General features: G+C 51.6%; 1 protein-coding gene across 1 annotated transcript in view; it reads right to left on the minus strand.

Annotated features, from left to right (window-relative positions):
- Window positions 1-13,871, minus strand: part of SEC22C (SEC22 homolog C, vesicle trafficking protein) — a 19,154-nt gene that overhangs the window by 1,213 nt on the left and 4,070 nt on the right. Inside the window, exons 2-5 of the mRNA XM_004708667.2 lie at window positions 12,918-13,081; window positions 9,885-10,064; window positions 5,965-6,083; window positions 4,195-4,260 (exon numbers count right to left, since the gene is read on the minus strand). Coding sequence (XP_004708724.1) covers window positions 4,195-4,260; window positions 5,965-6,083; window positions 9,885-10,064; window positions 12,918-13,081 — 529 coding nt within the window. The remainder of the gene's footprint in view (window positions 1-4,194; window positions 4,261-5,964; window positions 6,084-9,884; window positions 10,065-12,917; window positions 13,082-13,871) is intronic.

Raw genomic sequence — 13,871 nt, forward strand, 5'->3', positions numbered from 1 at the left:
TTTTTTTTAAATATACAGCCATTCTCGAAGCACATGTCATCTGACAACTAATAAAGGCACACCTGGAAGAGAATCTCCCACCACAGGGGCTGCTCCAGGGGGAAAGGTGTGGACAGCACAAAGGTTAGAGAGGTGAGATTCCTGCAGCCCTGAGGTTCCTAAGATGCTTGTGCTGGGAAACTCCCACGGGCCACCCCCAGGTTGTGGGAGCCTCGCCTTCTCCAAAAGGAGCAAACGGTCCATCTTCAGGGGGAACTGTCAGGCCATCCTTGAGAACAAACGGCCCTGGGGCATACTGTTAGTCCTGGTTATTTGTGGATTCTGTATCTGCAAAGTTACCTACACACACGCACACACACACACACACAAATGCATTTGTGAGCCCCCCAAGTCAATGCTCATGTCACTTCTGGGGTCATTTGCAGACGGGCCTGCACAGAGGGCATGCCCATTCCCAGCGGAGGTTGAACAAGGAGACCCTCTGTCTTGTCTTAGTTCTCATGAACAAGTGTCCTTTTAACAGTCTGTTAAATGCCACGTTTTCCACATTTTTGTTGGTAATTCCACTGTTGAAAACGGGCCCCACGCATAGACCTGAAAGGCTGCCCGAGGTCCCTAAGTGCGCTAGAGGCTCCATTCAGGCATGAGTTACAGTACTGTGGGCTATGAGCTCACCATTTATTAATGAACCAACAGTACAAAAAAACAAACAAACAGCCCCAGCCATCGAGTCAATTCTGACTCACATCGAACCCTATAGGGCAAGGTAGAACTGCCCCTGTGGGTTTCCGAGACTAAAATGCTTTATGGGAGCAGAAAGCCTCATCTTTCTCCCTTGGAGAGGCTAGTGTTTTCAAACTGCTGACCTTGTAGTTAGCAGCCCAATACCCAACCATCACACCACCAGGGCTCCTGACAAATCCATAATAAAATGGACCAAACCTGGGGCGGTGGGGTCAAGGCTGACTCATTGCAACCCTGAAGGTGACAGACGGAGCCGTTCCCAGGGGGTTTCTTGGCTGTCATCTTTACAGGAAGGGACCAGCCCCTGGAAAAAGACTTCATGCTTGGTAGAGCAGAAGGTCAATGAGAAAGGGGAGACCCTCGACGAGATAGACTGTCTCACACAGGGATGATTGTGAGGATGGTGTTGGACCAAGCAGAGATTTGTTCGGCCACTCATAGCATCCATGAGCTGTAACCATCTTGGCAGCACCTAACAAGAACCCCTGCAAGCATCAGGGAAGATCATCAGGCCTTTCTTCCTCGGTGTGGTTGGATAGGTTTCAATCACCAGCCTGTAGGTTACTAGACAGGTGCAAACTGTGTGCAGCATCCTGGGACCTTATAGGATAAGGGAGCTAAAACAGAAGTGCACTGAGAGTTAGACCTAGAGCTTTAGAAAGCCACAAGAGGAAGATCCCCCTCAGCATATCTGAAACTGGAAGAACTCAAAAAAATTGCAAGCCTCAAGTTGCCACACTTAAAAGATTCAGTGGGCAAAATATTAAAGGATGCAGGAAGCATCCAAAGCAGATGAAAAGAATACACAGAGTCACTGTGCCAAAAAGAACTAGTTGACATTCCACCATTTCAAGAGGTAGCATATGAACAAGAACCAATGGAGCTGAAGGAAGAAGTTCAAGAGGCAATGAAATCATTAGCCAAAAGCAAGGCTCCAGGAACTGATGGAATATCAACTGAAATGGTTCAACAGCCTGATGAAGCACTGGAAGCACTTACTCATCTAGACCAGGAAATTTGGGAGACAACTACTTCGCCAACTGACTGGAAGAGATCCACATGTGTACCCACACCAAAGAAAGGTGGTACAGCATAATGTGCAAACGAACGGTATTCTGGGTACCACATGCAAGTAAAGTTTTGCTAAAGATCATCCAACAACAGTTGCAACAGAACACTGACAGAGCAGCTGCCCGAGGTCCAGGCCAGATCCAGAAGGGGGTGTGGAACAGAGGCTATCATTGCTGATGGCAGATGGATCTTGGCTGAAAGTACAGCATAACAGAAAGATGCTTGGTTGTGTTTTCTGACTATGCCAAGGCATTTGACTGTGTGAATCATAACAAACAGTGGACAGTCAGGAGAAGAATGGGAATCAACTTGTTTGTGCAAACAGACACGGGACTACAGCATGGTTTAACATCAGGAAAGGTGTGCATCAGGACTGCATCCTCTCACCATGCTTATTCCATCTGTGTGCTGGCCAATAGTCAGAGAAGCTGGACTGCATGAAGAAGAATGTGGCATCAGGATTGGAGGAAGGCTTATTCACAACCTGACATATGCAGGTGACACAACCTTGCTTACTGAAAGCAAAAAGGACTTGAAGCACTTGCTGATGAAGATCAAGGATTGCAGCCTTTGGTATGGACTAGGACTCAAGGTAAAGAAAACAACAATCCTTACAACTAGACCCGTAGGTAACATCGTGATAAATGGAAAAAAGATAAAAGTTGTCAAGGATTTTGTCTTGTGTGGATCTACGAGGAAGGCTCCTGGAAGCAGCAGTCAAGAGCTCCACGGGCCAGTCGCACTGCGTAAATCTGCTGCCCCAAACCTCTTTAAAGTGTTGAGACACAAGGAGGCTATTTTGAGGACTAAGGTGTTTCTGAACCAGGTCAATTTTCAGTTGCTTCCTATGCATGTGGAAGTTGGACACTGAGTAAAGAAGACTGAAGCAGAATCCTGTGTTAGACTTGTGGTGCTGGAAAAGAATATTCAAAGTACCATGGCCTGCCAAAAGAACAAACGTCTGTTTTGGAAGAAGGACAGGCAGAATGCTCCTAGAGGAAAGGATGGGGAGACTTTGTCTCATGTACTTTGAAGGTGTCAGGAGAGAACCGTCCCTGGAGAAGGACGTCATGCTTGGTAAAGTCGAGGCGCAGCAAAAAAGAGGAGGGCTCTCAACAAGATGGGCTGACCCGGTGGATTCACATAGAACCACTGTGAAGACGGCTCAGGGCCGGGCAGCGTTTTGCTGCTACACGTGGGGTTGCTGTACAAGCTGGAACCGACTCCAGGGCACCTGACAACAACAACAAAGCAAACACACGCATCAAACAAGACCACGCCTTGATCTGTGATGAAAACGCTGACTGGAGGGTCCTCACAGGAACCTAGCCCTCAATTCCTCCTAGGAGCAATGGTTCCGTATCTGCCAATTCAGAAATGCAGCCTGTGTCGGCAGCAACCTTACAGGACGGTAAGCAAATAAAAAAGAACAGATTGGACACACAAGAGAAGCGGAGCACCCCGAGAGCAGGGACTCAACAAACAAACAATCAAACTGAATACAGCCTGCAGAGAAAGTGCGAACATCCCGCTCACGCCAAGGAGTAGAAAAGAGAATTAGAACTGGGTTTTAATTAGAATTAATCCTGCCCACAAGGGATTCAAAGATCGGCTTTATCCCACTCATCGAGGATATAGGTTATTTGAAAATGACGAAATAATCACCGAAGACTGGTAGTTAATGTTCTCATTTTTGTTTCATTTCCCGAGGGCAGATGTAAGGCAGATGGTATCACTATTAAAAACAGCAGCATTTCCACGGGACCTAGTCTGCTGCTGATGCACGCACATATGCACAGGACACTCCTTCCAGTACATGGCCTGCCCAACAAGCAGCGCTCGGGCCACCCCTGCCTCACTCATCCTAGCCAGAACCAGTCCAATCCCCGCAACATTCTCATCTCTCATTCACTTTCCTTACAAAAAACCAAAGCTCAAAGCCACCACTATCAAGTCAGTTCCAACAGTAGCAACCCCACAGGGCCGAGTACAACTGTCTCTCATGCGTTTCCGAGACCATTAAGCCGCTTTCTCCCACGGAAGCAGCTTGTGGCTTGAAGCATCGCTCTTGCAGTTAGCAGCCCAATGTTCAATCCACTTTATCACCAGCACCTCCCCTCACCCTCGCCCCTTTTCCTTATGAGTCGAATCCAAAGTCCTGGTTTCTGTTCACCTGTGGCCAGTGGCTCTGTGCTAAGGGGTCAGCGGTTTTCCTTTTCTGAACTCAAAACGCCTCCTTTGTAAAATGAGAGGTCTGGGCAGGGTCCCCTTCCACTAAGGGCTTGATACTGCCCGTGATTTGAACCAAGGCTTGGGCAGAACAAAAGCAGGTCCAGAAACCTGCCACTGCGGCCACCAGAGGACCAGTGTTCCACTCACCTGGAAAATGCAGGCTGCAAAAGGAATGAGGAAAGCGAGAATGTTTCCAATTTCCTCCTGGGCAATCTGCAACGGGTAGAACAGCACGGGAGAGGGTGGTGAGAGGGAGGGAAACACCAGGACATGAACTACAGCACTTTTTTCATGAAGTCTGTGATGGTGGACAGTGCAAAATCCCTGGCTGGCTAAGTCCCTTCCATGTGCCAGACCAGGGGCTGGCACGCCACCACTGTGTCAATGTCGGGACATACCATGTATCTATACGATGCCCTCAATTCAACCACCTCTCAAAATCCTGCTCAATTTTCAATACCAAGTTTTCCTTACCCCCACCCCTATAGGTCCAGGCACTGCCCGCTCCTTAGTACCTCTACCATGCTCTGTTTAGCAACCGGAGAGTCCCTGAGGCAGGGGACACATCTTAACCACATTGTTGTCCAGGTCCTTGCTTTAGGGGGTACAAATGGACACTTGGTAGGTGTGGAAGTTAGGTTTTATGTCAACTTGAACCTGTGTGAAAGTAGGAGGGATGGAGTCCAACCTGTCCACCAGGTGGTAGCCCAGTGATGCCTCCTTAGTAAAGGGACTAAGGTGTGGTCTTGGCTCTCGGAGAGACACGGAGAACTTCTTCCGCTTGCCCTTCGCCCTCCTGCTTGCTTGGATTCTGTATCTGCCTCAGGGGCAGCACAATATGAGCTGCGGGGCCCTCCCAGGTTCCCACCGACCTTGCAGCCACAAGCCTGAGACTTTGAGTCTTGCATCCACAAGACTCCTTGCTTCCCAGCTGACCTTTCTGCACATCGGCCTGCAGCTACTTGAGTCTGCAGAGGGTTCCGGCCAGCACTGGGCTGGAGTCGGACTTGACCTAGAGTTCTTTCTTATATGCAGACGAGAGTCACTGGTTCTGATTCTCCGGACAACTCAGCTAACATGGTAGTAACTGGTGCCGCAGCTAACGAATGGCTGGAAACAGAGTGGAAACTGCACCACACATTGGCCTAAGATGAGATGAGGTAGCAGGCAGTTCCCACAGGCTTAAACACAGGCCAGTGGCCATTCCCCACGCAGGCCAGTCTACACTAGCCCCCCCGAGGCTCAGCATTGGCCGAGCTTCGGGCTTTGGCCTTCTCATATGTGAGTGAGCAGTGGGACTCTATCTTCAAAGACAGCAGCTATTTATCCTTACAATGGTACTGTTTGAAATACTTTACAACATTTTAAGAAGCTGTTTTTTAAAAGATAATTGAAATGGAAAATTGCTTTGAGATGAGCAGGCCAGGAAATGAAACTTCTCAGTGATGCAGTTATTTGACAAAGACACAATGAAAACATGTGTCCACATGTCCGTGCTATATACAGTCTGCATACAGTATAGGGTGCAGACTGTAAATATACCACAGCTACATTATAGAAATCAGATAATGAGACAATCTTTTCCCAAGGCAAAACAAAAAAAAGAGCCCGAATTTTAAAGTCTGAGGATCAACCTTTGCCCTTGGGTGAGCTGCTCAGGCCCTTGGGTGCCAAGGGGCCTGGGGCAGTCTGTCATCCTGGCAGCTTGTGGTCCATGTCTCACCAATACCCCAGCAGAGACCTGTCTACTTAGGACAAGGAACACAAAAAGAGTGGATTCTGGATTTGCTCAACTGACGATGAGTGACAAGTAACCATTGCACTTGAACCAGGATTATTTTTAGACCTTGGCACCATCATCGTCTTAGGATTCAAACGTCTCCCGTCGAGCTCTTCCCTCACGAAAGGCGAGGTTACCTGCAGGGAGTGCTCCGCAAGGTGAATGCCGCGCACGAGGTTCAGCGCAGCACACAGGATGTTGAGCACCAGGGAGAGGATGCCCAGGGCTGTCACGGGCTCCATCCGGAAGTGGGGCACTTTGCAAGGGAAAACAAAGAAGGGAAACACGTGTCTAGTGAAACCAACATCGATCCAGAAGGGTGACACTGACAGAAGCATTCATTGCACCCCCACTAAAAATACGGGTTTATGTTAAACACGCTATCGATTGTTGAAATAGGAGCAGAGGTTAAGGAGGGGGGTGGTAGTTACATAATCTGTTGTCAGTTTGAGAGTTTAGCCTGTCAATCATTGTATAGCCAGTGAAGCCTCTGTGTGGTTTGGCCTTCCCCTGAGGATTCTGGGAACTCCTATAATTTCCTCCTTGGAGGCGGGCCACACACACTCTCTCTGCTCACTCCCTTGGAGACTCTCTACTGACAAGACGCACTCCCTGAGAGACGCTCTACTGTCAAGACACATGGCACTACACTGATAGACCACTGTGCCCTGGAACTGGAGGAGCCATGTGGAGACCCCCTGCCAACACTGAGATGCTTGCAACACCACTGGATTCCCAAGACTTCCAATCCACTAGCCTGTGATCTTCCTGCACTTGGTGTCATTGCATGTGTTGCGTGAGTCTGAAGAGGACTTCATAGATTGGTTTCAGACATATGGGCTAATATCGGACTTATGGACTCGATCTGGACTGGGCTGTTTTCTCAGTATTCAATGGCTCTTGTATAGAAACCTCTTTCTCAGACACATGTGAGTGTCTATGAAGTTGTTTCTCTAGTCTACAGACTGACCCAGGGAGATAGAGGCAAACAAAGGAAGGGAACTGAGGAGGCCAAGGGGGAGTTTCTGCCACATGGAGTCCTCCCTCTACCACCATCCTCCCCCTTGGGCCACCCCATCCCCAACCCTGTCCCCACCTTTGGGCAAGGCTTTTCAGTGGTTCATTATCTTTATCCAAAGTGGAGGCTCTCAATCAGGAGCAATTTGGAATACGACGAGGCAATGTCAGGAGGACTTTTTGGCTGTCACAAATGGAAAGCAAGGGGGCCCTGCTGGCATCTGGCGGGTAGAGGCCAGGGACGCAGCAGTGTCTTCTACAGCACACAGGCCAGCCCCCACAACAGCGCATGGTCCAGCCCGAGTGTCGGCCGGGCACTGGCTGAGAAACTCGGCCTCCAAGCACTGTCTCCAGCTATCACAGGGGGCTGTGGTTTTGTGCACAAATTGGCTGTCACATTCTGAAGGCGTTTCTTCCCCCACACTCCAGTCCTCAGCGGGTAAAACCCGCCTCTCGGACAAGGACAGCACACAGGGCCCGTGTGCTTCCATAGCAAGTCACAGCAAACGCACATTTTGTTACTTTTTTAGATTCTAGCATACATACTGCATATACTCGAGTACAAGCCGAGTTTTTCAGCACATTTTAATGCAGTTTTTGTGGTAACATTAGGTGCCTCGGCAGATATTCGGGTCGGCTTATGCTCAAATATATACAGTACTTTGGAAGAGGCAGAAAGGGGTGACTATCTAAGCTACAGGCTGTTTCTAGAACTACAGTTCCAACAAACGATGACTCGCTCCGTAAAGATAATTGAAGGAATGAATTCTGGGTACCAGAGTTAACTAGTGTCTCGCCCCACTTTGCCGCCCTGATCTTTTTCAATCATCCTTTCCTATCCCTACATCGTGCAAGTGCGAGTGCGGACACACACACACACATACTTGTGCCCAGCCACAACCCAACTTTGCCTACTGGTAGAATAGAGTTCTGGTGGTGTCGTGGTTAAGTGTTGGGCTGCGATTTGCATGGTCGGCAGTTCAAAAAGACCGGACTTTCTACTCTCAGAAACCCAGAGGGGGTTGCTGTGCAACCCCTGGACGGCAGCGGGCGGAGAATGTGTGTGAGCGAGTTCCCACTGAGCCACCACAGCTCCCATTTGAACGGAAGATGCTGCCTATGTAAAGAGGCCCCATGGTGAGTTAAACCACAGAGAGATGTCCTAGAAGATGCGCAGGCTGACCCTTCCTGGACCTTTTCCTCTTGTCTCAGTACTTGACCACCAAAAGTTGCCCCTGCTTCGCGTATGGCAGGGGAGACACTCCCTCTCCTTCCCCTCTCTTCCTTCAACAAAAGCGAGTGTGAATTAGGACAACGGAAAACCAACACAGGAATTTCCTGGTAGAAGCAGACCAAGCACAAAACTAAGGCCCAATCTTTCACAAGCCACTTTAAACTCAGTGAGCTCCATAGACAGGTTAAAACAAAACAGCGCAGCCGGAGGGAGCCCTGGTGTACCGTAGGAGGGTCCCGCCTGGAAGGCCCAGCCACTCCTGGGGGAGAGATGTAGTAGCCAGCTAGCTACACAGATGGCAGTCTTGGCAAGCCGAGAGGGACACTCTTCTTTGGAATGATGTAGTCAGGGCTTGGCTCTTACACTATTTCAGAATTCTCTTGACTATAAATATCCACAGTGGCTGCGACAATGGGCTCAGATTAGCAGTACCAGTGAGGCCGGTGCTGGACCCACGGGCAGTGCCTCCTGCTGCTGTGTGCGGGTCGCCGAGGGTCGGGACTCACTTGTGTCCAACTGTCCCTGTAGGTTTCTGAGAATGTTGCTCTTTACGGGAGCAGAAAGCCCCACGTGTCTGTCTGTCTGTCTCTCTCTCAGAATCGACTGGTGTCTGCAAAGTGCTGACCTTGAGGATCCGCAGCCCGACAAACTCACAACCACCAGGGCTCCTCCGTTGTGTGAACAGGGAGTTCAAAATAAACCAACAAGGAGGACTGAGGCTTCTCTGTGGAGACCTGGCTGAGAAATGGCTGCAGGCCGTCAGTGATGAATGCTCCTCTAACAAAATCCCCCACGTAGGGATTTAGACCCTCACAGTTTGCAGGAGGCTAGGAGTCCAAATTGGGTGCTGGCTCCAGGCAAAGGCTCTCTCTCTACCACCGCACCCATCTCCTTCCACAACCCGTGGGCTTGCCATTGCTTGGCTTGAATCCGCACTGTGGGCTCCCCTGGATCTAGGAGCTTCTTAGTCCAGGAATCCGGGGTCCTGAGGGCAGGCTGCACTACTGGCTCTGCTCTCTGGGTCTCTGCCCACCTAGCTCTTGTAACCTAATAGGCAGTGTAGAACCCGCCCAGGGAAACTCCCTTAAAGGGGCTATGACCTGAGTCATGGTGCTCACAGTGGAGCTGATCCTATCAAGTCACATCATGGGGGATGATGACACCGTTACGTCATTGATACGGGACATCATGATGTAACCAAGCCACTGAGAATGGTGACCAAGCTGGCACCTGTCTTGGGGCCTCATTCACTCCATGCCAGATTCGCTAAGGTGCCTTCAGAAGTCACCGTCAAAGAGAGAGAGGGCCCTCATTGTGTCGGTTCGGTGAGGGACTTTCACTACACGGCACTGGCTCTCCCTGACAACACCTAAACTCGTAAGACTTGGTTCTGGTTAAGAAAACCACCTGCCAGCCATTCTTCAACTCCTGAATCTAGCCGTCCTGAAGAGCAGCCCCGGGTCCCAGGAAACCAACCAAGCAACCCCACGATGACTCAACAGGCAGCGAGCCCACAGAGGGTGCCCAGACTGCACGCTTTCGAGATCTGACCTCCCCAAGCAATAATCGTGCATCCTGAGCCACAGAAAGAAGTGAGGGTTCACTCACGGCATCCCACAAAAACGGAGGGCATGCATACAGGGGTGCAAATCAGGGTCTCTGGTCAAATGGATGCTTGTTCTCAAGGGAGTCACAGTTTGGTTCATGGCAGGCCAGCCCCACCGTCCCCCACCAAGAAAATGTCCCTTTGAAAGGCCTCACATGCCTCATCTACCCCGGCATGCAAGCAAGCAGCCGGCGACCTACCGTGCTGCAGCTGGAGCTGTGGGTGACTGTTCATCACGCCATTGGCCGCGTCCGCGTCCTCCACCGTGAGAGCGAAGGGCGGCTGGAACTCGAGTTCCTCCCGGAGTTTCTGAAAGCTGCTCTCCAGCTGTGAGGACTTCACGTGGTTAAAATGCCACTTCACCTTCTGAATGACACTGTCTGCAAAGAGAGCGGCCCAAGGTGAGCGTCTCCATCTGGGTAGGGGACTGCGCATGCACGTGGGGCGGGAGGACGTTGGCCTTTCTCAGAAAGCTAACGTGAGCTAGATTCTGAGGAGTGTCGAGTGAGGCTTAGAGGTCAGGGGGTTGGTACACTCCAACCATGGTGGGCTCAACTGCTCAAGTTGTGACAGTCCTGCCCTGGCGACATCACGGATGTGTCACAGAGATCTGGTGTTGAGGAAGGACACGCACTTGGAGGGTACTCGGCCTCCTGGAGCATGCCACAGCAATGGATGCACTGTGAAGACGTGGGAAACAAGCCAATGCACAAACCACAGACTATCGGTGGTGATGACACGGGGGCGGGCTTTCCACGAAGGTACTGTGTGATGTACACACTGCTGGAATCATCTGGAAAAAGAGGGGTGACAAGGGTGGCACGGCGTGAAGAAGCCAGCACTACTGAATCAGACGTGGACATTACCAAGTTGGTGACTATTTACTGTGTGGTGTACTGCCACAACAAGGACTGGAACAGGGAGGGAGGAACCGGAGCCCGGTGGCGTGGTGGTTTCTTGTGGTGCTGCTAGCCACAAGGCCAGCAGTTCATGAACCACCAGCTGCTCCTTGGGAGAAAGGCGAGGCTGAAGGGTGGCAGCCTCGGAGATAGACCCACAGGGGCAGTCCAACCCTGTCCTAGAGGGCCAGTCGCTGTGAGCTGGAATCCAAGTTATAACAGTGAGTTGGGGTTTTCTGGAAGAGCGAGAGGGGCTTAAGTTTTAGCCCAGTCCCTTCTGACAGCATGGCCCTGGGGACAGTTAATTTGGACCTGCTTCTCTCAAAAGGGGGTTGCGAATGGGGGAGAGGGGATCACAAGTGAATGTGAGTTTTGTGTGCAAACTGAGGCTACACGTTGGAGAGGCACTGGCTGTCATCTATGTATTTTGTCTTAGTTTTAACCCACGACCAAGGCTTCACAAGTACTAAGTCTCACCCCTGTTGGCTGGCCGAGCGGAGTCGTGCATAATTCTAACATCCAGATGCTGTTACGCACCTTCTCCTCCCACTCAGACGAGGAAGCAGGAGGCCTGGAACGGGCTCCCATCAGAGCAAGCACATGCTGCTCTGGAAGGCTGGGCAGAGGTGAGGGGAGAGACAGGCGTAAACCCAGCTGACTCCAAATGAACAGAGAGCGGAGAGATGCTGTGGCTGGGGCAACCCCCACCAACCCCTGCAAGGCCTTCTTCACAGGAGGAGTGGGCTAAGGGAAGTGGTTGGCTCATGGCCTCACATGGAGGCAGGGCAGACCTGAGCCTATATCCCAACTCTCCCAGGCTCTGGCCTGGGTCCCAGGGAAGTCCCCGAGCACCTTCAGGTCTGGACCTGAACTCGCCCCTGTGCTAGAATAATTGCCCAAAGGGCAGCAGTCACCCAAAGTTCATTGGGAGGGCCAGGAAATGGGAAGGGAGGGGGCAGCAGAAGGAGTAATGGTCCACGGAGGGGACTGCAGTGAGGGAACTGAGACACCACACGTATGGACTGCTGAGCATGACACCGAGCGGCTTGGCAAACGTTCACTGGTTCATAATGAAGAGTCAGAGAAGCAAAGGGGCTCACACGCAGGGCCAGGTGGCAGACTCCAGAAGGCATCTGAAGGCTATGGAGGGAGGGTGTGGTCGTTACATCATCTGACATCAACTTGAGACTACAAAGAGCGAAGGGGTGGAATCTAGCCTGTCAATCAGGGAACAGCGTGATGTTTGGAGGCGCTAAGGAGATAAATAGCTCGCTGGAAGCCAGATACACACTCTCCCTGTAAGATATTCCTGTTGACAAGCCACATGGAGCTACACTGATAGAGCCAGAGCCCTGGAGACCCACCCCAACACTAAGGTACTTCCACCACCACCGGACCCACAAGACGTTTCACCCACTGGCCTGTGACCTTCCTGCATTCGGCGTCATTGCATGTGTTGCATGAATCTGAAGAGGAGTTTACAGATTGGTATCAGACTTATGGACTAATATCGGACATATGGACTTGATCTAGACGGGGCTGGGATGTTTTCTTCATATACAATTACTCATTATATAAAGCTCTTTCCTAAACTCACATATGAGGGTCAACCCAGACGAATGGAGGTGTTAGGAAGCAAGTGTGGGACAGTCCCAGGCCAGCCCTGTACTTGAACGTGTGCCAGGTGCTGCCAACCCTCACTCAAGAGCACCGCAGAGATGGAGGCCGTTTATACAGAATGCCCCCTAATTACCGCTTCTACCACCGTTCCCCCAGGAGCTCCAAGTGGTCTAAATCCCACCCGAAGCAAACAGTGCATGCTGGGCCAGCAAAGCGGTAACCTAAAGACCGTGAGTGCACGTGACGAGGGCTCTCCTCCACAACCGGGGAGAACCTAGCCTCCGAGAGCAGTGCTGCTCAAACCCCAAATGAGGGGGAGACAGGTTTCTCTCGTTCCCGCACTGTGGCCAACTGATGCCTGCGTCAAAAGGCAATCAGAAGCAGCACCACGATGGCCGCTTGCTGGAAGGCTCTCTGCGCACCGACTCTCACTTTCAGTCCTTGACATACGGAGGAAGGACATGCTCACAGACTACGTCCACACGGGTTCCCCCCAGCCCTCTGCCCTGCCCCCATCCCCTGGAGGGAAGGAAAGTCAGGGTGCTGAGCCTCGAAGCTTTCCAGGCCACTCTGAGCCCTGTGAAACCTCACAGCCCAAGGCTGTTCTTCAGAGACCCCTTGTAGCACCCCCCTTGCTCTGCTTTGGGGTCCAAAGTCCAGCCTTGACCTACACCAGGCTGGAGGAGATAAGAAGTCTGAAAGAGGGGTACCAACCAAATTCGAGAAAGGCGTAAGGCCTGGAGGCTAAGCCGATGCAGGTGGTGTCGTAGGAAGCCGTGAATTCCCACCACAGGGTCTCCAGGAAACAGAAGGCCATGGCCGGTGGACACTGGCGGGAGCAGATAGCCATGCAGGCCACGTCGCCCGAAGAAGAGAAACTGGAACAAAGGGGGACACCCACGTTACTGTGAACCAGAACCAAGTTATGCTGCTGACCCCGACCCACGGCATCCCCACATGCTGCAGCGCACAGCTGCCCCCCAGAGAGCCCTATGGAAGCAGAGCACTGAGCCTGCCTGCCGGGTCTGAACCGCCAACCTCTCCACTAGCGGCCGCATGCTGAATGGTCCGCATGCCACCCTGGGGCTCCTCCTGGGAACTAGACCCCACCACCAGTGTGCAACGGTTACTCTTATTGGTTCCTGGCAGGGCATGCACGCTGCATTTAGGGAAGATGAGCTTCTATGCATCCTTTGAGCGAAAGGTCTTTCCTCTGGAATCTAGGTCGCCAGAGTTTCCACTGTGACGTTAGGCCTGGCACCCTGAAATATAAGCTCTTTTTGACTGTGAGTTTACACACGTGCATGCGCTTGATGGCCACGGGATTCAGTTGCTAATGTTTTAGTCAGAAACTCTGCGCCTGAGCCAAGGAAGACAGGCAGAAGCTGTCCCCTTCTTCACGCCATCACCTGGCCGTGGGACGAAGGTGAGTCCGGTCTGATGAAAGGAACACGGGCATCTTCTCCTTCAACCACTCCTTCTCAGACTACGAGGCTCTAGCTCCTCAGTTTGCAGTTTACAGTTTGCGGCGTCTGCAGACGCCCACTCACTGTGGGCTGTTGTTTCCTGTGTTTGTCAGCTATCACCGCAAGTCCAACACTGCCCGGCATCCTCACAGCCGACAGGCTCCCTCAAGGCCTGCTTTGTGGCACGTTTGTTTCTTCCACC

The sequence above is a fragment of the Echinops telfairi genome, unplaced genomic scaffold (genome assembly GCF_000313985.2).
Source record: "Echinops telfairi isolate 266 unplaced genomic scaffold, ASM31398v2 ScPeMD7_4225;HRSCAF=4972, whole genome shotgun sequence".
Taxonomy (NCBI): domain Eukaryota; kingdom Metazoa; phylum Chordata; class Mammalia; order Afrosoricida; family Tenrecidae; genus Echinops; species Echinops telfairi.